Source organism: Vitis riparia, chromosome 10 (assembly GCF_004353265.1).
Source record: "Vitis riparia cultivar Riparia Gloire de Montpellier isolate 1030 chromosome 10, EGFV_Vit.rip_1.0, whole genome shotgun sequence".
Classification (NCBI taxonomy): domain Eukaryota; kingdom Viridiplantae; phylum Streptophyta; class Magnoliopsida; order Vitales; family Vitaceae; genus Vitis; species Vitis riparia.
Genome location: NC_048440.1, coordinates 8,405,317 through 8,431,557, shown reverse-complemented (window position 1 = coordinate 8,431,557; position 26,241 = coordinate 8,405,317). Strand labels below are relative to the sequence as shown.

Below are 26,241 nucleotides of genomic sequence, written 5' to 3'. Positions count from 1 at the left end.
ATTAAAAATTTTATTTTTGATTTGCCAAAATCATATCAAAGGTCTTTTGGCCATTTGACAATTTTTAACTCCTCATTTTCCTTTTCAAAAGAGATTTTTGTCTTCTCAATATTTTCAAAATTTTCATTATGCTCATTGAGCTCATTTTGAAGACAAGAATTCTTTTTCTTGAGAGAAATATTTTTGAAAACAAGTTTTTCAAGATCAAAATATAATTCTTGAAGTGCATCTTGAAATTCAAAATGGTTGGAGTTGGAGTTTACCTTATCACTTTCACTTTCACTTTCTTCGTCTTCATCATCATTTGTTATAGCCATAAAGGCTATACTTTTCTCATTTTCTTCAACTCTTTGATGATTGTACAACTCTATCTCATAAGTCATGAGTGACCTAATGAGTTCTTCAAGTGAGAGCTTGGTGAGATCCTTCGCTTCTTGAATAGCCGTCACTTTTGTTTCCCATTTCTTTGGTAGAGACCTTAAGATCTTCATGACTTTCTCTACTTCGGTGTAGGTCTTTCCCAAGGCTTCAAGTTCATTCACAATCACAAGAAACCTAGAAAACATCTCAACAATAGATTCAAAATCCTTTATAGAAAATAATTCATAATCATGCATAAGGATATTGATTTTAGACTCTTTAACTTGGTCGTTTCCCTCATAAGTAACTTCTAATAGTTTCCAAATTTCTTTAGCTGACTTACAATGCCAAATACGATTAAATTCATTTCTATCAATAGCACAATGTAAGATAAAAACGGCTTTGAAATTTAATTGAACTTTCTTTCTATCAAGTTCATCCCATTCATGCTTAAGTTTTGGAACCATCACTCCATTTTCTAATTTTGAAGGAATGTGGGGACCATCTTCAATGACATCCCATAAATCAAGATCAGTAGATTGGATAAACCAAGTCATTTTGGTTTTCCAATAGGGATAATCGGTTCCCGTGAAAAGTGGAGGTCGAGTGGTTGAAAAACTTTCAACTTGGGATGAGGTTGATGGAATAGCCATTACTTCTTAGACGGTTAAGTCTTAACAAGAAGCCTTGCTCTGATACCAATTGTTAGGAATTTGAGGCTAATCCAAACTATGGTAATCACCCTAGAGGGGGAGGGAGAAGGGGAAGGGGGGTAAATAGGGTGATGGTCTCTTTTTCACAAATTTAAACTATGCAAAAATAAGAGACAATTATATGCAAATATATAATAAACAAAATAAACACAATTACATATAATTTAAAAGAGTTAGGGAAGAGAGAGTGCAAACACGAGAGTTTATAGTGGTTCGGCACTTCCTTGCCTACGCCCACTCTCTTCAACCTCCTAACCGAGTGAGGGTTCCACTATCTTGAAGCTTCAACCAAGCTTCCAATCTTTTTACAATTGGATTATGGTTCCAATTCACCCTCTTGTACTTTTGGCTCCAAGCACCCTTTACACTTCTCAATAGTTATCCCACTTTTGAACAACCTCTCAAGTGATACCCCTCACTTGAGAAAATTCCTCTCAAAGATATACAAAGATTGATCTCACAAAAATCCTAGTAATAGAACTCTAGGCTCAAAGATACAAGAAAAACTAGGATTGAATGGTGCACTAAAGATATGCAAGTTATGAAACAATGGTGCACTCAAAAACACTCTTCCAATGCTCAAATATATTCAAGAATGATTTGGGAAGGTTAAGCTCATGAAACAATGAAGATTGGAGCCTTTTTATAGAAGAAAAATGTCAAACTAGCCGTTGGGGGTTCGACCGGTCGAGCTAGGGGTCGACCGGTTGACTAGCCGTTAGGAAAAGTGACCGTTGGGCCTCATCCAGACCTTGACTAGACCTCAACCGATTGAGGTTCAACCTTGACCGGGAAGAGAAGGTCACTGGGAGAGAGAGAAACTTTTTGGCCTCCCTCAACCGGTCCTCGACCGGATAAGCACAACCGGTCGACCGATTGAACCATTTTTTTGGCTCAACACTCAACCTTTTTCAACTTAAAACCTTTTAACACAAGTTTAAAAATCATTTAACACAAAGTTTTAGTTGAAAACATGAAATCATCCAATTCTTAAGATATTTAAAACAATATTACTCTTGGATGATTTTGGTGCATAAATAAAGAATGAAATGCATGAAAGTTCTAGTGCACCAACAACCTTACAAAGAGATCTTAAGAAGCTTTGGTCTTGAAAAACTCTTCTCTTTGAGGTGGTCTTCTTCTTCATGATTTCTCCTTGACTTGATTTGTCTTTGAATTGCCACTTTGGAAGTCGTCTTGCCTAATCACGCTTGAAATATGATCATTAGTTCTAAACCTTGTTTTGTTATCATCAAAATCAAGATTAACCTAACCTTGGTTTCACAATTATTATTATTATTATTATTATTATTATTATTATATTTATTGACTTTGAAATTTTGTAGGTAAGTCCATCAATGAAAGATTGAAGGAAATCATGTGGAGTTGCATCTTGGTGGAATATTCAGAGTGCATCATTGGGAACGGTAGCTGGATATAAAAGAAAGTTCAATGATGGATACGAGCTGATTTGGATTATTGGAAAACAAGTCCAGGTGTAGGTCGGGTTGGCAAATCCTTGTAGATTTGACTTGATGGTTAAGAGCATTCCAACTTCTGTGGGACACGTGACAATTCCTGGGTACACTGTTCATTGTTTTGGTGTCATTACTGAACATCTTTTCAAGGATGTTAACAATCTGCTTCATGGACGCTTCTTCAACAAGCATGCAAGATAAGCTCGGGAAACTTACCACGTTGCCAGATTTTGGGAGCGGTAACCGCACTGCCAGATTTTTTTATAACCATCACACATATTGAGATGAGGGCCAAATTCATCCATGGTGAGGTGTCATTTCCAAGCTGGTGAGTCAACAAAACGTTTATGGGAAGTAAGGTTGTGATTTTTTGGAGAGTGGGGAATCAATCCGGTGAGCATAGCATCATTTTTCCTTCTAAAAGAAAATTTTCCATAGTCGGTTTTGGCAAGTGAAAAGAAAATGATGCAACGTGTATGTAGACGGAGAGTGGGGTTGTGTTCAGAAGAAGAGGGCACACTTTGAAGAGGTGCAGAGGAAAAGAAAGAGGCTGGGAAGATTAAGGGAAATTGAGGAAGAAGAACAAGATCATTTTCTGGAGCGTGAATAGGTGCAACCACACCATTGAGAGGAGGATTTTAGGAAGAGCCGCACCATTGAAATGCAAGAAAAAGTGCAATCGCACCATTAAGGGGAGGATCTCTAGAGGAACAACCACCATTCTGGAGCATGAAAATGTGCAACCACACCATTGAACGGAGGAAGGATCTTTAGTTGGTTGCACCGTTCTCCAAGCAAGGGAGGAGAATCCACTCTGTCTTGTGTTTCTGGCGTCACAAGAGGCATCATCCCCATTTGGAAAGGAAATGTACCAGCAGCGCCACATCACACTTTCATCTCCACACTCTGCTGCACCATCATGGTCGTCTCCATGACCACCATTAGCCATCCATGATAGCACCAATCAACATCAACAACTACTACTACCAAAAATCTCATGCCATGTACTGCAACTGCTCACTTGTAGCAACCCATCTATTGCTAGTTTGCACGAGGAGTTGTTGTTGACCCACGCTGTAACCTGGAGCACCCCTAGCTAGCCGGTTTTTGCTAGTCAAATCATTCACATGGCTACCACTTTGAGAAGCTTACCGCCCACACACCTATTCGGTTGGGTAAGTTATTCTTCTCTTTTATTTCTAATTAGTCAATACAATTAATACAATATGTTAAAGGTTCTCTATGAATTTATTGTTATACATTTGTAAGTCATCATTAAATTTGAGTTATATTTATTTGTTTGTGTTATCTATTTATCCATTTGTTAATAAGATTGATTCTATAGGTTAGAGATTTAGTTTTAAAATTTGTTCTGGATAGTTTTTAATTTAATTTTAGGTTTAGGTGCTCTTATGAAGTTTTAGTTCATTAAAATAATTATCATATGTGTTGAGGATTTGATTCTAGATTTGTCTTAATTAGTGTTTAATTTATTTTAAGTTTAGATTTCATTTTAGTAATGTAAGTTTATTCCATGAGTTCATATTTTGTTTTAGCTATATTTATTTATTTATGTGTTATCTATTTATCCATTTGTTAATAAAATTGATTCTATAGGTTAGAGATTTAGTTTTAAAATTTGTTCTGGATAGTTTTTAATTTAATTTTAGGTGTAGGTGCTCTTATGAAGTTTTAGTTCGTTAAAATAATTATCATATGCGTTGAGGATTTGATTTTAGATTTGCCTTAATTAGTGTTTAATTCATTTTAAGTTTAGATTTCATTTTAGTAATGTAAGTTTATTCCATGAGTTCATATTTTGTTTTAGTTATATTTATTTATTTATGTGTTATCTATTTATCCATTTGTTAATAAGATTGATTCTATAGGTTAGAGATTTAGTTTTAAAATTTGTTTTGGTTAGTTCTTAATTTAATTTTAGGTGCAGGTGCTCTTATAAAATTTTAGTTCGTTAAAATAATTGATCATATGTGTTAAGGAATTGATTTTAGATTTTCCTTAATTAGTGTTTAATTCATTCACCTATTCAGTTTAGGTATTTTCTATAATATTAGTTCATCAATAAAATTAATTCTATGATTGAAAATTCATTTTGATTATTACTCTTAATTGATGTGTTTCTTGAAAATTAGTAATTAATTCTTGGTGAGTATCTCGTTAGCTTATTTGATCTGAGTTTGAATAGTTTATTGCTTTGGTAGTCTCTGGTAAAATTTACTTTTCAAAGGCCATCAGAAAATAGTGAAGATTGACCTCCATTCTCACCACTTTAGTTTGTTCGGTTGTCAAAAAAATGAATTTGTGATTTTGTTTTCTTTTGTTTTGCTTGGTATTTTGTTTCTTATGTTTTGTTATTTTTAAATTAATTCCTTTTATTTTAAAATAAAACACTTTTCTCAAAAGATCCCTTTGAAAATCTATTTAAAAAAAAAATCATTTAGAATCCTTAGAATAAAAAATCTCATTTTCTTAAATAATATGCAACCATGTTTTGATTGGTTCACATCTTTCTCAATTTTCAATGAAAATTTCGGTTTTGAATAAGATACGAATCCAAGCTTGTGGTCCCAAATAAATGAGACAATTCTAGGCAAGATTTGTGTATATCAATTGGGGAATTGGTGAAACCCCTACATAAAAATCATTTTTTTTTAAACTCATCTTTGCTGCCACCTTTGCTACTTGTTGTAATCATATCTATCTATTTTTTTAGGAATTATATACAAGATGTATGTGATAATTGATAACTTTATATACTTTGATCATTTTTGCTATGCTAACTAGATAACAAGCATGCTAGGATTTCTTTATTTTATTATTTATTATCTAACCCCTCATGTCTTGTGGAAGCACATTACAAGTTACCTATGCTATTCAGGTACGCGTCTCACCTTCGTATCTTAATTCCATAAATAATGTATTGTTTTATATATGATCATTATGTATTGCTTCGTATGTGATTGTCAACATATTCAACATACTTTTGATTGTTTGTTTAGTTTTCCATGTTTGATTAAGAGACTAGGGTAAAATACATGTTATGTGTTTTATATTCCAAACTAACCATTGATGTCTTGTGATAGCGCTTAAGAAGCAACCCAGGTACACACCCTAAATTTCTTTATGATTTGTGATTGGTTTTCTTGTTTAGCATGATATTTTTTTAAATCACCTTAGTCTACCTAGGTACCCTCAATCAACCAATTAATTGTCACATTTTCCTCAACTTAATCAATAGAGACCTTTATAGGGCTTAGAGGGGGTTACATTTTAAAGGTACCTTCCCGATAGGTAACCTGATCCCCGGACCTAGATTTGGGTTTTTCAAAGACACACTTTTCCAAAAATATGGAGTCACTTCTTTAGGGCATTTTTTCTTGTTTTATTTTCCCTTTTAAAATAAAATAAAATAAGTGGTGACTCCGACTTTCCCAAAACTAATTTTTCACCAATAAAAGCGAGTCTTGCCAATCGAGTGGGGACACATGTGAAAAACGTGGGTCCACACTAAGGTTGCATAAAGGTAAGTGAACAAGATCTCTGGATTCGGTTAACTGATTAATTAGTAGATCATGTTAAGTTAATTAATCAATTAGGACTCGTTTTGGACTAAAATTTTGTAATGTTGGAAAATAGATTGAAGTTAAGCTCGAGCTCATGTACCTTGTTGGTACTATTAGGTCAAGACCCAACTTTAATCTTAGGTTGACTTTGATTTTAAACCCTAGATTTTTCATTATTCTTTCTCTGTAAGGGTTTAACATTGGATTTTTAAACTTTCTAGAACACTTTTTTTTTCTTATTTATTTCATTAAATATTTTAGGAAATATTTATTCTAATTTATTTAAATTAGATTTTATTGCCTTTGACAAATTATTAATCTTTTCTAATATAAAAACAATTGAATATATTATAGTTTATCCTAGAGAGTGAAAACCTAGAACACTACAAAGTTATGATAACTTAATTGGTTTTTTTTTTTTTTTTGTCAAAATTATCATATATTTATTTAGACTTTAGTATTTTAATTACAACAAAGATTTACTGTCATAAAAAATATTGAGGTATTTAAAGAGGACTATTGGGACGGGCGGCCTTCTATTCCATAAGAATAGTCTTCTAGAGGTTGAAGCCTACTTCAATGTAGATTAGGCAAGCTTTATAATTGATAAAAGATCTACATGTGGGTATTGTACCTTTGAGGAAATTTGGTGACTTGAAAAAGCCAAAAAAAAACAAGTTACAACTAGATAAGTGTTGAAGCAAACCTTACTTCTATGGCACAAGAAGACTACGACCTTTAATGAAGGAACTCAAAATAGTTAGTGGAGGATCTATGAGGTTGTATTATGAGAATAAAATAGCTATTAACATAGCTCACAATCTAATTCAACATGATAGAACAAAACACATTGAGATACATTAATATTTCATCAAGGAAAAACTAGATAATGGCTTCAATTGTATATCATTTATCTCAATGAAAGAATAATTAGTAGGCGTTTTTACTATAAGTCTTCCAAGACAATTATTTCAATCAATAATTAGCAAGGTGAGAATGATAGACATATTTCATTAGGTTGATGGGGGAGAGTTGAGGATATTATACTAATTTTATTGAGAAGATTATGTTAATTCCTATTATAGATATTTTCGTAACATATTCTAGGATCAGAATGTATAGGCTAGTTATTTTTCCCTATTTACTTCTACTTAGTCAAACGACTTTGTATTATTTGTATTGGACTTATTCAAAAATGTAAGAAAGAATTTTGTGTAAGCTTTCTTCATCTTCTTCAATCATTTGACAAATTAATCCTATAAATTTAAGTTTTTTAGAAAAAAAAATATCGTTCAATATGATATTAGAATCTTGTTTGGTAAGAAGTCGTATGTTCAACCATCACCACTATGTTTATTTATGAATTTATGAGGTCCTTGTGGAAGTCTAGAAAAAAAGGCTATAGAATGATACCGTGTGAGCCTAAGGTGATGTTTGTTTTTTTATTTAATTATAAATATAACCTTAATGTTTAATAGTGTTAAATATTAGGTTGTTTGTTTTTATAGAATTTTATTTTTATTAAGTATTAAAAAAAAAAAATCAATGTGTTATTTTTTCTATATAGAAAAAGTTACATATTTTGATTTTTTCTATTATTAAAAAGTTTATAATAAGTCATGAAAAAGTAGAAAAACAATCAACCTAAATTCTAAATTAAATTGTTTTAAACAAAAAGTCAAAAAAACAAACACCACCTAAGTGTTATAAACTTAAACTCTTAAGAAAAACTAGCGTGTCTATATATAAAAGATGCATTTTTTTTCCCCTGATGAGGCTTTGGGCTAGCATTGAAGAAAGAAAACTATACCAGTGTCCCTTTTTTCTAGTATCCCTTTTTTTTAAGGCTCTTTTACCAGATAGAGAAAGATCTGGATTTGTGGTTCTGCATATTCATTCACAATAGAGCTTCTCTTGAGACTATTGAAAGTCATCTAGACAGTTCCAAAAATTCTACAATCTTAGTAATTTCATGCTCTAAAAACTTTCCTGTTCTTCAAGTGGGGAATTTCTGAATTTATTGCAATCTATGAAGAACATTAGTCTTATATGGACGATAGTTTGCAAAGTGATGCTGGAAGGGTTCACAGGTCACTGGATCCCATTCCAGACATGGAGACATTGGCTGGTAAAGTGGGTCTATATTCAAATATTGACCCAATATTTGTTGAATCCTAGAACCTCCTTCCTGCTTTGTGGTGTTGGAGGACCTTGGCAGAGAGCTGAACAGAGGTAGAGAAGAGGGTTTCCTTATCGTGTTTTTCAAACAATATTGGACGGTCAGAATTATGTTGTTGTCTAAACAAACCAAATCACACAGTTCTGGGTTTGAGAGAAAACAAAGCACTACTATCATTAATTACTCAACTCACTGTATCTACATTTCAAATACATGCTTCAGCATTTACATGACAAATGAAAAAATCGATCAACACCCAAAATCAAAACTAAACAAAATGAAAATCATAATCCCCACCCAGCTCCTCGTCTTCACCTGTTAGTATTGTTATATTTGGCTTTAAAGATGACTGCTACTGGAATGTTAACAATGTGACCCCCCTCCTTTCCAAACAGTCCTATCCTTCCAAAGCTAGCAGCTGAGCTGTTCATTGTAGCACTCAAGGTTACAGTCAAGGTCTGTGTTTCCCCACATGCTATAAAGAAGTGAGTTGGAACTACATTTACTGAAACCCCATAAGGAGCACTCCAACCAACTATGTAAGTCTCATTGCTGTCAACGTTTGTCACTCTTCTTTGGACAGTTCTAGTCTGTTCTAGTCTCGCTATTGTGATTGAGGGCAAGTTTAGGTCAGTGCCATTCATGGTGGAAACTCCACACATCTCACCAGTGTAGTTCAGAACCATAGGAGCTGACCCATTGATGCCACAAAGGAATGACATATAATCATCATAACCTACATCAACAAATAATGTATTTCAACTTGGAATTCTGATTTATTCAGTTCAAGGAGAAGCAAAAAGCTGATGGTAAAACATAGAAATATCCAAGTTAAAACTCGCAAATCCTACCTGAGCAGCATTTTTTCCATAACCAGTTGCATCAAGCCAGTAAACCAATGTACAGAGAGTCATGACATTATAATTGAATTCATGAATTGAATATGTTGGGTGGCATAAAAGAACGTTTATTGTACCATTTTACTCCCCTTTCAAAGGGCATATCACTTTCTACTTAAATGTTGAAATGCGTACTGGGTAAGGACATGTCCCCTTATGGGAACATCTGAGCTCCTCCATCATGACATTGGATAAACACATTTTCAATTACCATATCTTTGATACAACTTCAAACAAGTGTGCATAGATGCCATGTACAAGCAAGTCAGACTCATGCATGTGTGTAATTCTTGCATTGTGTTTGTGTAATTCCTCCCTTACTCTTGTGTGCATTGCATGAACTAACTCAAGAAAGCCTCAAAACCCGACCACCCAAGGCTGGCAACAGGAAAACCTTTCTGCCACTCTAGTTACAAATATATGTTTTATTAAATTGTAGTTCATATATTCCAACTAATGTTACTCCTCGATCTCCTTGCCTACAAATTACAACAATCAACCCCAAGATTGGATTACTTTCTATAGTTGGCTAGATGATCATGATCATCATTGCTGAAATTCCAAGAGATCACCTAGATGACCATTTCAGCTATTAGATTTAAAATGTTGGTACTTAGTCAAAGCCTTCTATAAAGAAAGAGCTTTATTTTCTTTTCTTTTTTTTTGATAGATTTCCATAAAGAAAGAGTATATTAACTTCAAGCCTTAAATACTTACTTGCATCGAATATCAGACCAGGGTCTAATGCTGCAGTTGCATTCACAAAGCCACTTCCCATGTCAAAGGGTGTTGCTGGAGACTGGTTTAAATCTGGATTTGCATAAGCACGCTGAGCCATTATAGGCCCACCATTCCTGTTGTATAGAGAAGCTGTAGTGGAAAGTGCAGATCCAATGGCTGAAGGACTGAACTTGGGAAACTTCTGCTTAATCAATGCTGCAAGCCCGGAAATATGAGGAGCAGCCATGCTTGTCCCAGACATCATTGCAAAGTTCTCTCCTGAAATAATTCATAAGTTAATTAGCCAATCCATGTTTTGAATGTAGTGGTAGATCACATGGAAAGGTGTGCCATCCACATTACACGTTTTAATTTGTGTATACCTAGGAATTCAACAGAATCTGTGCCAAGGGAACTCCAAGCAGCCCATATAAAATTCCCAGGAGCTACCAAGTTGGGTTTCATTATGTCAGCATCATCAAGGAAACTGTCTTCTGGATCTGGTCCTCTAGCAGAATAGTACATAACCTTTGGAGCAGAGTTGCTGTAATTTGGCTTTAGCCCACCTGAAATGCTAGCAGCTGCCCCAAATTTAACAATTTCCTTTGTAGACCCATCCCTCTCCAAAGAATGATTGTAGTATTGCAGAAAAATCTGCCAAAGATAACATGAAAGCATATCAATCCATGCCCACAAAGAGAAAGTATTTAATACTAATAAATGCTTAATTTCCACTAAATCAGTTAAAACTTTTGGAAAGAACTATCCAAATGCCCATCAAATGATATTCAAATAAGAAAAATATTTATTTTACATGCAGCACCTTTGAATCATCTGGGGATGAAATTATTATGCCCGGCATTTTCATTGGAATTGGATTAAGCTGAAATCCAATTACAAAAGGATCCATGTAGAATACAACACCAGCTGCACTGAGGTTTTTTGCAGTTTGCAATGCCTGCTTGATGGTGGAGAGCCCAAGCACAAATCGAATTGAATAGCTACAGATCAAGAGGTTCCCTTGTACCAGATCTTGCTTCAAGCTACTGGAGTCTTGGCATTCACCCACATACATATCATTGGCAATTGTTGTGTCATTGTTTAGAGCATGAAGAGCAGAAACCAGCGTATACATTCTACCTCTATGTGTTCCGGCTGAACAAAAAAAAACTTATGTCAATCTATATGGGGCCATCACAAATTGTATACAAGAAATTCTTTGCATCACCCTTTTATTTTGTTTACCCTTCATCAATCCTTCACCTTAAATTTTTGGACTGTTATTTCTAGGTGATATTAAGAGATTTGAGGCCTAAAATGAGGAAAATCCTACAGCTGTAACAGCACCTTGGACACAACTGCATGCATCAAGAGGTTCACAGACAATTTATTGTGAAGATCAGACATGCATTGGTAGAATTTGAGGAGCAAAAGTAATGAGGTTTTGCATAGGAAAGTTAAGAGGTCGGACTCAGGATATGTTAACTATAACCTAATAAGGACCACATGATTGTCAGGTCTGCAAATGAATTGGATAGACCAGGAACCGAACTGCTATTTATTGAGTAGCTAGTTTACATTTGATACCTAAATAAAAGATGATAAAGAAAATGAAAATAAAGGAACAAAATGGAAAATAGAGAACTTTGTGGGGTGGATGGAAATGTTTTTTCTATCACAGTACCCAGATCGGAAAAACAAGTTGGACTGAATGGTCATTGCATCTTAAACTTAAATAATATAGCTCACATTCTCAGTTGATACTCTTTTCGTTTTTTTCCTTTTTTGGTCTTTAATGAATGTGAGTAAAAGGCTGCATCTTATCTCCCTCCAAACATCATAAGGATCTCTATTTTTAGAAATTGGATATAGAAAGCCTTCCAAAGCGCACCACCCCCCTGCCCCCTTCCTTCTCTCAAACAGCATTATTTCAAACTCTTTCAAAGTTATAAACGCATATTGTCAGATACAAAATTTGATCAGGTGTAAGATAGTGGACCAGGACAAGTGACCAACCCAAAACATTGGACAAATATGCTGCCAATATAGGTGAAAAAACTCAGGTATTCAGGTGAGCACGTACACAGAGAAACACTGAATAACAATGTGACGAGGGTCCTTTTTTCTGGTTGGCTAGTTCAATGTTCATTGGGATTTGTTGTCATGTCATAGTATTCCACCACATTCTTTCCAATAATTAATGAGCTTATTATTATTAAATCTTGGTATCAGCATCAACATTAGTAATGGTAGATAAAAGATGCAGAAACTCATTTTTGTTCTAAGGTCATTTGTAAAACAGAAAAGTTTTTATGTTAGACCTAATTGATCCTTCATAATGTCAAAATGTTCAAAATAGCTTGAATCGAGAAAATATCCTTCTTATTTTTTATTTTTAGCAACGTTTTAAAGCCATTGTATATATGATAGATAAACCAAGAAACCAAAAATTCTTTCCCATTTCCTGCAATAAGAAAATCTATGGTAAAACAAAGCAATAATTTTGGAAGATTAACCTACGTGCAAGTCCAACTCCAGGAATGGTAACGTTGTTGCCTAGGACAATCGAGTTACTGTAGGCTCTATCATGAGCTGCAGCACCAACAGTGAAGATCCATGGACTAAAGGAAGAAACGCTCTTTGGTGATGGTCCAGTATTTCCAGCTGCTTGAACAACAAAAATACCAGCTTTTACAGCTGACAGCAAGGCCATATCTATGGGATTAAAAAAAGTTGCAATTCCAGGGGGACGCCTGTTGGGAGTGATTGACAAGCTTACTATGTCAACTCCATCCTGAGCTGCCTGTGAATGCAAAAGGGAAGATCAAAATCAATTACAATGCCCATGTGAATGGTGTCTGGCCATATGAAGGCAGCAAATAACACAAATAGCAAGGTTGAGGCAGAGTGATGGATCTTCCAAAGGAGATCTTTTGTACAAGACTGAAGAGGGGTAATGCATGCAATGTGACATTACAAATCTTTCAGGAATACAAAAAAAAGAGAGATTTTAACTGATGAGGCAAATTATAACTGATTATGCCTCATGCAACTCTCCATGTAAGAGTGAAATCTATAACATGTAGGCATCATGCCTCATTTATTCCTTGTACAAGATGATACAACAACGTTTAATCATCTCAATACCTAAACATACAATCATTCATCATCTCCATATTCACATCATGCATCCAACACTCTCTTAGAGAGTTTGTTGAAGTAAAGATCTTCGCATCAGCATCCCCTCCCCACCATGGCATTAAACGAGCTTTAGACTGTCTACTTCACATTCTCATCAAGGCTTCTTTTATTTTCACTTATGCCTCTCTATGTTATGTGAGTAGAGGTTTCCTGAAGGTCAAGTAGACCTTTTTTCTCCACAGTCATTGCATCAACATATCCAAATTTGAGTATCAGCAGTGACCTTCCAGTGTACTCTACTAATTCACACTAGCATCGTCTTGTTGCCTACACTCTCACCTTGTGATATTTGAGGCTCACTGTATAAACTGCTCAGTAAGTACTCATCCATGCTGATATATCAACTTTCCCTCCCCCAGGTGCCAGTTGATGAGCTTCAACTTCTCTGATCCTCGTGTTCTATCATAACTCTTTCTTCCTTATTTTTACCTTTCTATCATGGTGGCAGAGGTTTTCTAGTCAATTCAATCAAATAAAGCTCTCTCAACCTATCTCATCACCCATGTAGTGTCCCTTGAGTAACTTGTATGAGATGGTCCATGATCTATCTGACAAACCTCTTTCCTCCAATTTTACGCATGCTCTCCTTCCTGCAGTATACCTGCTATTTCATGATCATCCATAATATGCCTCCTAAATTTGTCTACTTACCTTAGGAGGGCATACCTAAATTTGTCCACTCACCTCTTGTACAGCTCAGTTAATTAAGATTTTGTACCCCATATCTATATTGACAACATGCTGCTTTCATGCTGTAGTGCATAAACTTCAACTTTTTGTCCTCTTATTCTATCTAATGCCTCTTCTTCATCCTATACACTTGCTCTTTCATGATAGAGATGCCTGGGACTTGAAGAAACTATTTGAAATGAGAAAATTTGAGAAAAGGATGTCTGGCCTTGATACAAATCAGATTGTGATGTCTTAGATACCAAAACGTTGCCCTACATTAAAAACAAGTACTATCCAAAATCAACCACCCTTTCAAGTTTTGACCCTAGTTTCTGAAATTTATCTCATATCAGACCCCTGTGTCACCAATATATATTTTGTGATAGGTAAGTAAGAGAATATACTGAAAGCGCAAAAGGCCCATCAATGTACACACGAAGTATACAAGAAGTGCCCAAATGCTTGCAAGAAAAGAAAGAGAAAACCAAGGGACAAGACCAAGTGCATTTCAAACAATATATATATCTATATATATATATATATATATATATATATGAAAACTGAACATATCAAACACTGAATTAATCATGGATTACGTGAAATCTCCTAACTAGCCCAAGTGCATTTCATGTTGCATGGCGTATATACATGACAACCAAATTTTCACGCCCCGAATTCTGGGTAACCCAAAATCCAACTCTTGATCCTAGGTCAAAGATCACCCCTAAGGGTTACACTCCTATCCAAGCTAGCAATCAATCTTGATAACCTGATTTTTTTTTTATTTTTTTTGGAATAAATCAACATCTAATCCCAAATAAATTTGCTAAGCTAAGATTCACAAGTATAATAAATCCACCAATCATCTTACCACCCAAGCTGATAACCCAAATATTTACAATAATCTCTAAGTCAAAAATATTTCCAAAAATGTTTTACAAATTACTTTCTCACAAGCTCAATAATTTCTAACACCCAAACACAACAATTTTCTACATTTAAATCATCCCAAACATTACAAAAATTACAAAAAAAAATTGTAAATCACAAAGAAAAATACCCATAATAATAATTACACTTCAAATAACACAAATAACATCTATTTATCTCCCAACAACACAATATATGATTTATTTTAAATCAAAGTTTTAGGGTTAAACCACCTTACTACAGATCGGAAAATCTAACTGTTTAAATCAAAATCCAACTTTATACGAATGTTTCTCGCGTTGGATAGAGTGTCTTAAAATTTTACTCAAAACAAAGGTCGTTTGGTGGGTTAACGGCATGCAAAAGGCGAGCGGCATTCTCCAATTCCAGTAGCCGATGTCCCTTGCAGCTCCCCCCTTCTCTTTCTTTTCTTTTCTTTTTAAAACAACAAGGGCACTAAATGGCCTGCACGCCCAGCCCACTTAACCTATGGGCTACGCTATTTAGTACCCTTATTGTTTTAAAAAGAAAAAAAGAAAGAAAGAAAAGGGGAGCTGCTGTTGGAAGTGGACAATGTTGCTCACCTTCGGCATGTCGTTTAACCTCCTAAACAACCTCCATTTCGCGGAAAATTTCAAGAGGACACTCTATTCAACAAGAGGAACATTCATATGGAGTTGGATTTTGATTTAAATAGTTGGATTTTCCGATTTGTGGTAGGGTGGTTTAACCCTAAAACTTTGATTTAATACTTTTTCTTGAGAAAACAATTATATATTGTGTTGTTGGGAGATAAATAGATGTTATTTGTGTTATTTGAAGTGTGATTATTATTATGAGTATTTTTCTTTGTGATTTACGGATTCTTTTGGAATTTTTGTAATGTTTGGGATGATTTAAATGTAGAAAAATTGTTGCGTTGAGTGTTAGAAATTATTAAGCAAAGAACAATAATATTGGTTGTTTTTAATTTATATTACCTTTTTGGCATGTACTAATTCTAATTATATGAATTTTTGCAACTTAAATTATATTTTGTTAATTTGTAAAACATTTTTGGAAATATTTTTGACTTAGAGATTATTGTAAATATTTGGGTTATCACCTTGGGTCAGTTGGGTGGTAAGATGATTAGTGGATTTATTATACATGTGAACAGGTGATGGTTGGTTTTGGAAAAAAAGAAAAAAAAAATATCCTATAGTAAATCTTAGAGCAAGTTTGTTGCACAAATACATCCACTTGCGTTCTAGATGACCAAAAAATTGCTAGGAGTTTTTTTCTCTCTCTACATTTTTTTTCCATGGCTGAAACCCTACATCTTGAAATTTATCTCTCTAGATACCATTCTAACTAGTTTTGTTTTTTCAACAAAGAGGCCATAGATTTCTTCATCAGAAGCCATGCTTGTCATTGTTTGAATAACAGAAAGATGTAAAAGCAAAGGATGAGAGGTATTCCTTTCCTTTCCCATTTAAGGCCTAGGTAAGAAACCTCTTGTTTTGATCCATTCTAGCTATAGACAGCAGCTACGTCCAATAATTTTAGATGTGCTTACCATTTCCTTTCTGTTTTAAGTAATTTATTTGTCTTTCCTCACTAGTGAAGACTAGTTACAGAAGACTCGTCTGCAACTCACAGACAAGCAAAGACTTCACTAAATCATTTAATTCATGGATTTCAACCAAAATAAAAGCACGAGATAGGCTTTATGTAACTCTTTCCACAGCATGGAAAAAGAAAAGAAAATGACAAAAAAGAAAGTGTAAAAAGTGTGGCATGAGAAAGATGTGATATCCCACAATGCATATCTCACATTGCTTGGGAAAGAAAAGTTCCTAAGCCTTATAAGGAGCAACTCATATGCTATGTGTAGACAGCTTAAAGCTACAAGGGTCATTACCAATGGTATTATAGTCAATCCTTAGCAGAAAATGTGTCACTCATAACCCTCATGACCAGGCAGGACATATTTTCCAATGGAGTAGCCCAATCTCTAACTAAAAATATGTCCAAAGTGGACAAAAAATAACAAAATGTCTGGGAAAATATTACGCATCTATGGGATATTTTTCTGTTGTCATCCACTTCTAAAAAGAGGTAGAAGTAAAAACCTTGGACCTGTAGCCCCAAAAGGAATCGCGCACATGCCAATGTTGAGGACAAAGTGAATAATAGGTAGAATTTATGAAAGAGGTGAAGTATTAACAAATAAGATCTCCCTGGAGTCAACCACTAAATAGCAAGTTCTCAACCTTCTCAAATGTGCACCTGGTTTGTGGAATAAGGGAATCCTTATAAAAATGGATCACACTGACTACCACATACCTGGTCTATCGCAGCAACAACATCTGCAGCAAAGCCTCCGAAACTTTTGTAGAGTGCCTTGTAAACAGCAATGCTGGAAAAGAATAGAATATAGTTAGTGCCTAATGCCAGAAAAAAAATGCATGTGCCTATAAAACGGGAACATGGACATGAGACAGATATTTTTTTCTTTAGCCAACCTTTTTTGTACAATTGAAACACATTAGGACAGGTACACTAAAAATCATGAAGTTTAGGGTCTTGAGCAAGCATCAGCCACTCATCTAATTTTAATATTTAAAACAAATAAGTCAAATGTTTCTTCTTTTTCTGATTCCTTAAAACTCTATTTTTGTGGTCTAGGCTATTTTTACTTCTCGAAAAGTGCTAAGGAAAAAAAAATGTTGTGGAAATTGTTTTTCTCATGTATGGCTTTACAATAAAAAATATAAAAGAAAATCAAATATAATTAAAATTAATCGGAAACTTATACATTCTTAAATTATTTAATCTTTATATAGAAGAGTTCAAATAAGTGAAATAAGTAACATAAATTTGAAGTAGCACATAAAAATAATTATTGATTCTAAACCTATTCATTATTTTCATTTACTTTTTCTTTCCTTTTACTTTTCCTCTCCATTTTCTTTTTCCTCACATTTTCCCTCAAATTTTATGAGAACCAAATCTAGCCCTAAAGTTTCATTGAGAAATGTAGATCACTCATTAGTTGATTTTGTTGATGGTTTATGTGTTGAACCAGTTGGTTTATGCTTTTCTTTGAGGTTTGATTGTGGTGCATCTTGTGTGTTTCTTGTGTATTTGGGTTGCGTTATAATGGGCTTTTTATATCACTAATTTGCCTGTGAAAAAGGAAAATGACCCTTTTTTCATTTTTTATTTATTTGTTATAAATGCATGCTAAGCCTCTATCTTCCTTTTATTGCTCTCCCTATCATCATGCACTAATTATGGATGAATTAATACGGTGCCAGAGAAATGCATTCCCTGACATATGCCATTTGTCATGACATAGTTTTTACCTGATAAAGTCAAAATGAGGACATGCTTGTTGAGAGATGCTACAGGAAATGGTTTTCACATTCATCTTTTAAATAACTGTTGTGGAGGTGGCTATAATCATGATTCTTGAAAATGGACCAAATACAAAGTAGGGATTTCTAACTGTTTGTGTCTACTAAAGAGTTTTCTGGCATCCCTATCTTATTGTTATAGCTTGGAAGGCTGTTTATCCAATAAGTCAGTGGAGAGCAGCTTTCAGGTGCAATGGTGCCCGCCTCTAGTGTGATACCTCAAGCCCAATTGTAGTTGGTCATTATGAAATCCTGGTCAAATGGGTACTTAGGTTACCATTACAGATCATAGGGATGAGCTGATCGAGGGGGCCTTGTACAAGCCAACTGTGTGATGGGTTCACTGTTGCAGCAAAGTTAATAGCTGCATTTGAGGTTTTGAAACACAACTCTCTGTTGGGGATAAAAAATTCCATGGTTAGCTAACAGCCTCACCAAGAGGGGGCCAGTTACCTTTGTTGTGTTTGCAGGGGACTGGCTATCTTCCTTGAAGTTCCAGTAAGGATCAGGGGGTGGTGGCTTGGCTTTTGTGTAGTTCTTCTTTGTGATTGGGGTTTTGTATTTGTCTCTTTCAAAAATATTTCCCATTTTTACTTGTATTTCTCATTTTCATGGTTAGCTAACAGCCTCACCAAGGCGGCCAGTTACCTTTGTTGTGTTTGCAGGGCATTGGTTATATTCCTTGAGGTTCCAATAAGGATCGGGGGTGGTGGCTTGGCCTTTGTGTAAAACTTTTTTGTGACTGGGGTTTTGTATTTGTCTCTTTCAAAAATATTTCTCATTTTTACTTGTACCTTTTTCCTCTTCATATACAAGCTCTCAACTATCAAAAATAAAAGAAAATGCAAAAGCCATATTATTTTCTTTGGGATAAGAAGTCTCTAGAAACTAATTTCTGTACATTTTCTGACACCAAGATTCCTAATCATGTTTAAATGCTTTTTACTGGATTTTCATATGCAATACCATTGCTACTAAATTCAACATTGACTTGTGAGACATTTGCAGCAAGAAATACTATATTTATTCGACTTTTCATAACCTATGACTATAGATGCGGGAGAAGTGCAGTAGTACTATCAGGATGTTTTCCAGCCAAAGAGACAAAAGCTTAGGTTGCTTTCAAAAAGTTCCAATTTTCAACCATAAATTAGATAAACATAGATTATAAATAGAGCATATAACCAACCAACTAGAAATGAAAAAAACAAACAAAGTAAAATGACTTGGTAACAACACAAAGAGCAATATTTAATCTATGGATCTTCAGATGCTTCAATATTTAATTTGGAATGAAATTTTTATATCAAATGGAATTCAAGCTTAGATATATAGTAAGGAGATTTTGGAGGTGAAGCACTTAACACAACATGGGGAAAATGGCTTCAAAGGCCCTTTCAAATGATTCAGAGGCTGTTAGGCACTGTAACTACCTATAATGAATGTTTTAAAAGGCTTAAGGCGCTGAGACATTTTGCCTAAATGAGGCAAGGTGTAAAAGCCTTGAGGCAAAACCAAGTGCAAAAGCCTTGAGGTAGAACAAGGTGTATAAAAGCCTTGATGTGGGATTCACTTCAGTTCTATGTTTCTTTTTGGGCTTACTATACAAACATTTTTAAACTCTATCCTTTGAGTGTAATTCAACTTAACTGACTGTCGATTTGCACACCTTAGGGTTGGGTCTACAAGGTCTGTGTTCATTATACATGTATAAGTCGTTTGTCTTTTTGTATAGCCTTCCTTGTTTAGCAGAGCTTTTCTCAATTTTTTTTATCAAGTTTGTACATTTTAGGGGGGACTTCTCATCCTTCTCATGTTTTTATATTTTAATATAATTGTTTGTTTCTAATCAAAAAAAAAAAAAAAAAAAAAACAAGGTGTAAAGCCTAGAGATAGAACAAGGTGTAAATCTCAAGATAAATAATTAAATAATAATTAAATATTCTCAAAAAATTATAATAATACTAATAACATCACAAGAAAATTGAAGAATAAAAAAAGGCATAAATTTAGTAATAATAAAATTATTTATTTGTCATCATTAGAATATTCTAGTTTAGTTCATTTTTCTCTCTTCTAAAATTTAACTCTCATAGCTTCATCAAATAATTTTCAGCACTACTATTACTATCACTAGCAGGATCCACCAAGGAACATAATCATATCCAATTGCTATATTATCTATCCCGTCAATGTTAATATCTACCCCTTCTTCTTTGTCCACTAATAGTAGTGGTATTTTTCCTTAATATCAATAATAAGATAATGATTATGCATGAGTTCAACCACTAAAGCAACCAACATTTTATAACCAAATAAGACTTAGAGTGCGTTTGGGAGTGATTCTAGAAAGCATTTCTACCATTTCTAACACTTGAATGATAAAAATTTTCAAGTATTAAAAATATTAAAAATGTTTCCTAAAATCACTACCAAATTGGTTCTTAGCCATTGACATTAGTCCAAGACTTGGAACCAGCTCTCTAACATCCTTCTTGACGAAACAGATTATAAAGAACCTACATCAGATTAAGTCAGTGCTTTTGAAAAACGATGCCAAAACCTCATCCTGAATCACATCTTCCAACTCGGAATAAGAAGCCAAGGCACATGGTTGCAACATGGAAAAACTGAGTATTAACATGATTTTTAAAGACAGAAACCTTCTTTTAGATATGATTGATAAGAGTTCAAGATTCTCATATCAAAAGAGATTACGAAATAAAACTAAAGGTCCTCATAAGAAAGGAAGAATGCCACTGATCTTGACCAACATTATGACCATAAAGAAATCCCAAATAGCTTAAAACTCCTACCAAATGAATCAGCTTCTAGGATCTTCAAACTGAAACTGAAAGGAGGGTATAAGATGCAAGTTTTTCCATGAGTGAAGCTTATGTATATCACATATGTTGAGGTGCATCTTCTGTAATGAAATTGTTAACATGGAAATTCAATACAAATACATACATAGGTACATACATACATAGGTACATACATAGGTACATACATACATACATACATAAGTATAGCTAGATAGATAGCATAATTAATTTAAGACATATAAGACGTATGATGTACATTTATACTACATGTATACCTTCACATATGCATACATACACACACAATACATGAATATATTAACATATAAGCATAAACATATTTATGTATTTATATACAAACAAACCAACCGATAAGCATACGCTCAAAACCAAACATATATTTTGTGATATAAGTAATATTACATTAAAATTATAACTGCTATTTGTTTATTTCCATGCCATCATCTGTCAGTACCACATAAGTGAACTGATTTTCAAACAATCCCCAAGAGCTTCAAAGGCATATATCCCCCTAACTTTGAGGTGTGTTCCATATAGGTTTGTAAAAGATGTAATCAAGCAACAGGTTTCGCTCATTAATAAAAAGTTTCTGATAACTATGGTCTTAACCAATAACCTCTAAGAACAGCTTCTGTTGTATGTTCAAATTTCAGCCCTAAATTAAATGTTAAAAGAGCTCTATTTTATGTTCCATGCAAAAGGTTGCCCCAGTCAAGTGTTTTTGTCATACAAGTGTTTTTGTCATATAGAAGGTGTATTCACACATGAAAATACACAAAAATTGTGAGAGAGAAAAAAAAGTGATATCAAGAAATTCAAGTTCAAATTCCAGATCAATTACTGTGCACGAGGAGCCATTCCACTCGCATTTCCAAAGTGATGCCCGGCCACCACCACTGGAATCCCATGGTTCCCTGCTGCAATGGATGCCGTGTGCCTGTATATTAAGATTAGAATCATCAGCTCCTCGGTTGGATTTGAATTAAGACCAATGGGATATTAACCACATAAAAATTGCAACCATCACATCATTACATTTTGTATGTAACAGCATTCAAAGCAGTCTATATTGTGTGGGTTTTTTCTTGTTGTTCTTCTTTTGGGGGGTACAAAATCATTTATAGGAGATCTCATAAGCTAAAAATAACTAAATTCACAATCACAACATCCATTTCCACTGCATTGGTTCTAGTTTCGTCATACAGCATTTAGTGAATGTATATCTTGCACTCATCCAAACCAATTCATTGGGCTTCACCTTGATGTTCCCTCACCTAAGAATATTTAAAGGGGATGTCCAGGTCTGAATCCCTCCCTGCATATGAGTTCGATGTTCTCAAACTTTTCTTTCTACGGATTTTCAATTGCAACAGATGCTAATATTAGGTTTATTGTCCTTTATCAAATTTCCACCAACATTATTGGTATGTTTAAATGTTTTGAAAAAGTAGATGGACAGACCAAAATCCTCTTAAAGGAACTTGAATAATGGATAGAAAAAAGAAAAGAAAGAAATAAAGCTGTAAATTTTGCAACGAAGAAAATGGGCGCAGGAGCAAATATCCCAGTTGTTTTTTTTTTTTTCTTTTGATAAGTGCAAATATCCCAATTGTACAACTAATGTTTTGAAGAGTTATTAGGAAATGCAAGAGAACACTCACGTTCCATGGCCATCACCATCAAATGGTGAAGCATAGTCCTGACTTGCATTAAATATTCCTCTGGTTATTGCAGATGCCGCAAAATGGCGGGCCCCAACAAGCTTTCTGTTGCAGGACCCAGATGGGAAATCAGGGGTCACTTCACAGATGCCAGAAAAATGAGCTGGAACTGGATAGGCAACTTCAGATCTATCAACAGCAAAGCTGGGATGTGTAGGATCAATGCCTGTATCAATAAATCCAATCACAATTCCCTCCCCAGCTGAATCATATCCACCTTCTTGGACCCATGCCCCTTGAGGTAGACCCAGGAATTGAGGAGTGTGGGTGGTTGCGGTTCTAACCGAGAAATCCAAAACTACATTTGCCACTTCTCTCCTCCTTGCAAGCTTCTCTGCCTTCAAAATTAACGATATTACCAAACTAAGAACTTATAAAGCACAAACCATTTTTTATTTCTCATAAAACAACAAAGTCTTGAGTGGCAAAATTTGCATTTCTGTTAAGTTGATGGCCCAAGCGAATTAAAAAAACTATAGCAATGATGTATTATGAACTTTTTTGCCAATAAAAAAGTTAAAAAGTTGTCATCAGTGCAGCACCAACATTTACCATGATGAGTATGCCGAACTTGGTAATGATGGCATTGACTTGATGATGATGAAGTTTAGAAATACAAGTCTGATACTATACCTGCTGGGAAGTAACAAACACCGCAAATCCATTAATCAAGTAGTGGTAGCTATACAGCTTCAGATATTGTTCTCCTCTCAATGCCCTCCTCAGCAATGAATCATGAACTCGGGAAATATACGAATTATAATGAGGATCAGATCTTGAAATATTCCTCCTGAGTTCAGAAACAACAGATTCAAAAGCATAATTAGTCAAGTAGACATACTTTATTTATGTGAATTGCCTGAAAAGGTCAAGCAATGAAAACAGAGAAAAATAAGGGGAAAGGAGAAAGAAAGCAAAGGCATAAACAGCATTACTACCAGACGAAAATGTCAGTGTTAGGTCAGTTGGGGGAAAAATAATTAACAAATAAAAATTCAAACATAGTGAAGTCACAACTTGTTTATCAGAAAAAACAGGAAATTAAAAAATAAAAGATCAAATTATGGAAAATAAAAGATAAAATTAAATCAATATAAAATGGAGAAAGCATATTCCACAGATTCATAACAGACAACTGGCATACAAACCCCAGCAGAACAGGAACAAAAGAGGACCCCATGAGACACAACCCAGTAAGTGTAGAAATTTTAATAGCCTAAGAACAAGAAAACCCATAAATAAAAACTACTGAATTGCAGTGAAAACCATCAAATTCAAATTTGTGAATAAATCAGAAGTGAAATTACAGAAAACCCAGCGCAGCCGACAAAAATCTGATTAAAAAGACTCCATTTTTATGTGCTATTTGGGAGCAACCACCACAAGGTGTGAAGTGAAAACAGAACAGCTCAAGAATTTCATAAGAAAAACAATTACTTGAAATGCTATATACGAGAAAAGTAGATTTCACTCTAAATCCAAAGATTAAAGAAGAAAGATAGAACCTTGGTCTGTGAAGTCTATCCAACTTCCCAGGAACACCATGCCTGAAAACATTGGTCCCCTTTCTCAGCTCACCATAGTAATGAGAAGTAGGAGTTTGCTTCAGAGTAACAATATAAACAGCTGTATTCTCATCTGCACCATCCTGACAAACTATACCCATAAACGTCCCCAAGCAAAGCACCACCATTAAATGCACCCAATAAACGCTCTCCATTTAGAAAAACCAGAGGAAACTGGAATCCCAGGAAAGAGAAACCCCCAAAGAACAGGAAAAATACACACAGCACCCTTTAACAACCCATGTCCTCCATTTCCAGGCACAAGCTTTTTTCAGAAACACCCACGAGAAATAGATGATACAGAGTAAATAAAATACACAAAAACTGAAGACCCTTTTCTACAAAGTGGCTACAGTCGGAGGAACATTGTACAAAAGAAGACCCATTAAATCCCCATAGGAAGAAAATAAAGGGTGGGGAAGAAGCCTTTTGTACAACACCTGAGGTGGAGAGTGAGATACAGAGAAGTTATTAGCTGGAGAAGAGAGAGAATCTGTAACTTTCTTGGGTGGTGCGAATATGAACGTTTAGTTTATAGAGAGGAAAAAGGATTAGAAACGGAGGATTTTTTTGTTGTCTTTCTTTTCCGACTGTTGGGAGGGTTTTGTTGTTTTCCTGATGCTGATGAGTAAACCACAATACCATCTTACAGGCTAAAAAATACAACACATAAAAGTTAAAACCAAGAAAAATACAGACACAAATAGAAAGCTTGGTTGGAGAGAGCGGTTAAAAAACAAAAAATCGCAACATATAAAATTAAAATATAGAAAACCCAGAAAAATAAATAAATAAATAAACAAATAGAAAGTTTCGGTGGCGAAAGAGTGGTGGGGTATGCCGTATGCGTGAAAATGATGGTGGACTGAAGGGGTCAGACTTTGGATATTGGCACTTTTCTAGGTGGCGGTCAATGGCTTCCAACGTTACAATTTCTTTTAGAGGAAAAGTAGGCTGTGAGTGGTTGTGGCTTTCCCTTGCTTTTACCCGTGACACTGTGAGGGGCAGGCAGAGAGAGAGAGAGAGAGAGAGAGAGTTGTGGGCTTGTGGGACGGTGGTGTATTGAGCACTCTATGCCCTTGCACATGTCAAAGTGCAAAAAAATGAGGATAAAGTGTTCTAGGATTCTATGCTTCAAATCTCTTCTTTATAATTGCCGTATGTTTCCACATGTTCCTGATTTCTAGCGGTTTCATGCCTTTGCCATTAAAGCTGAGGTTTGGCTGGACTTCATCAATAACAATCTTAGGGTTATTTTCAGGGACCCTTCAGCTGCTCTTCAAATCAATAAAAATTTTATTGAATTTATTTTAATTTAAATTAATAAAAAAATTAAGAAAAATTAATTTATTTATCTATAAATTATATTTTTTATTTAGTTTCTGTAAGAAATTAAAAAAATAGATGTTTTACTATGATCAGCTGGTTTATTCATAAGAACAAACTAGCTTCAAATGTTATAAACAACCCAGGAAGATCAAAATAAAAGTGGGGTCTAGTTCAGCCATGACTAAAAGTTAAAAATTTACTTTTTTTGTGTTTCAGTTTGAATAGAAACAGATAGACTGAGAAAGGGAAAATAAAAATGAAAAGAAAGTGAGAGAGGGGGGAAATAGGGAACGGGAAGAAAATAAAAAATTAAAAGAAAAATGCAAAATGTTTGATTCTTAGAAAATTTGAGAAAAAATACGAGAAAAAAAAAAGAGAGAGAAAGTGGAAAAATAAAATAAAATCAAAATTAATATATTATTTTTATATATTTTTTCAAATTCATTTCCCTTATTGTCCTTTAGACTATGTCTAGCTCTTGAAAATTTTGAAGAAAAATATTTAAGAAAAAAAATAGAAAAAAAAAAGTGAAATAAAAGAAAAGATGAAGAAAAATAAAAAATAAATTTAAAATTAATAAATTATTTTTATATAGTTTTTCAAATTCATTCAACTTATTGTATTTCATTATATAAAGGTTAAACAA

At 34.3% G+C, this 26,241-nt stretch overlaps 1 protein-coding gene across 1 annotated transcript; it reads right to left on the bottom strand.

Annotated features, from left to right (window-relative positions):
- Nucleotides 1-8,462: 8,462 nt before the first annotated feature.
- On the bottom strand, nt 8,463-24,897 carry LOC117923723 (subtilisin-like protease SBT2.2). The gene is made up of 10 exons (XM_034842152.1): nt 24,207-24,897; nt 23,335-23,491; nt 22,642-23,039; nt 21,822-21,917; nt 17,065-17,137; nt 12,454-12,736; nt 10,757-11,088; nt 10,317-10,587; nt 9,931-10,212; nt 8,463-9,050 (listed from the first exon to the last, which is right to left on the bottom strand). The coding sequence occupies exons 1-10, from the start codon at nt 24,419-24,421 to the stop codon at nt 8,626-8,628; spliced, it is 2,532 nt and encodes an 843-aa protein (XP_034698043.1). The 5' UTR covers nt 24,422-24,897; the 3' UTR covers nt 8,463-8,625.
- Nucleotides 24,898-26,241: the final 1,344 nt, after the last annotated feature.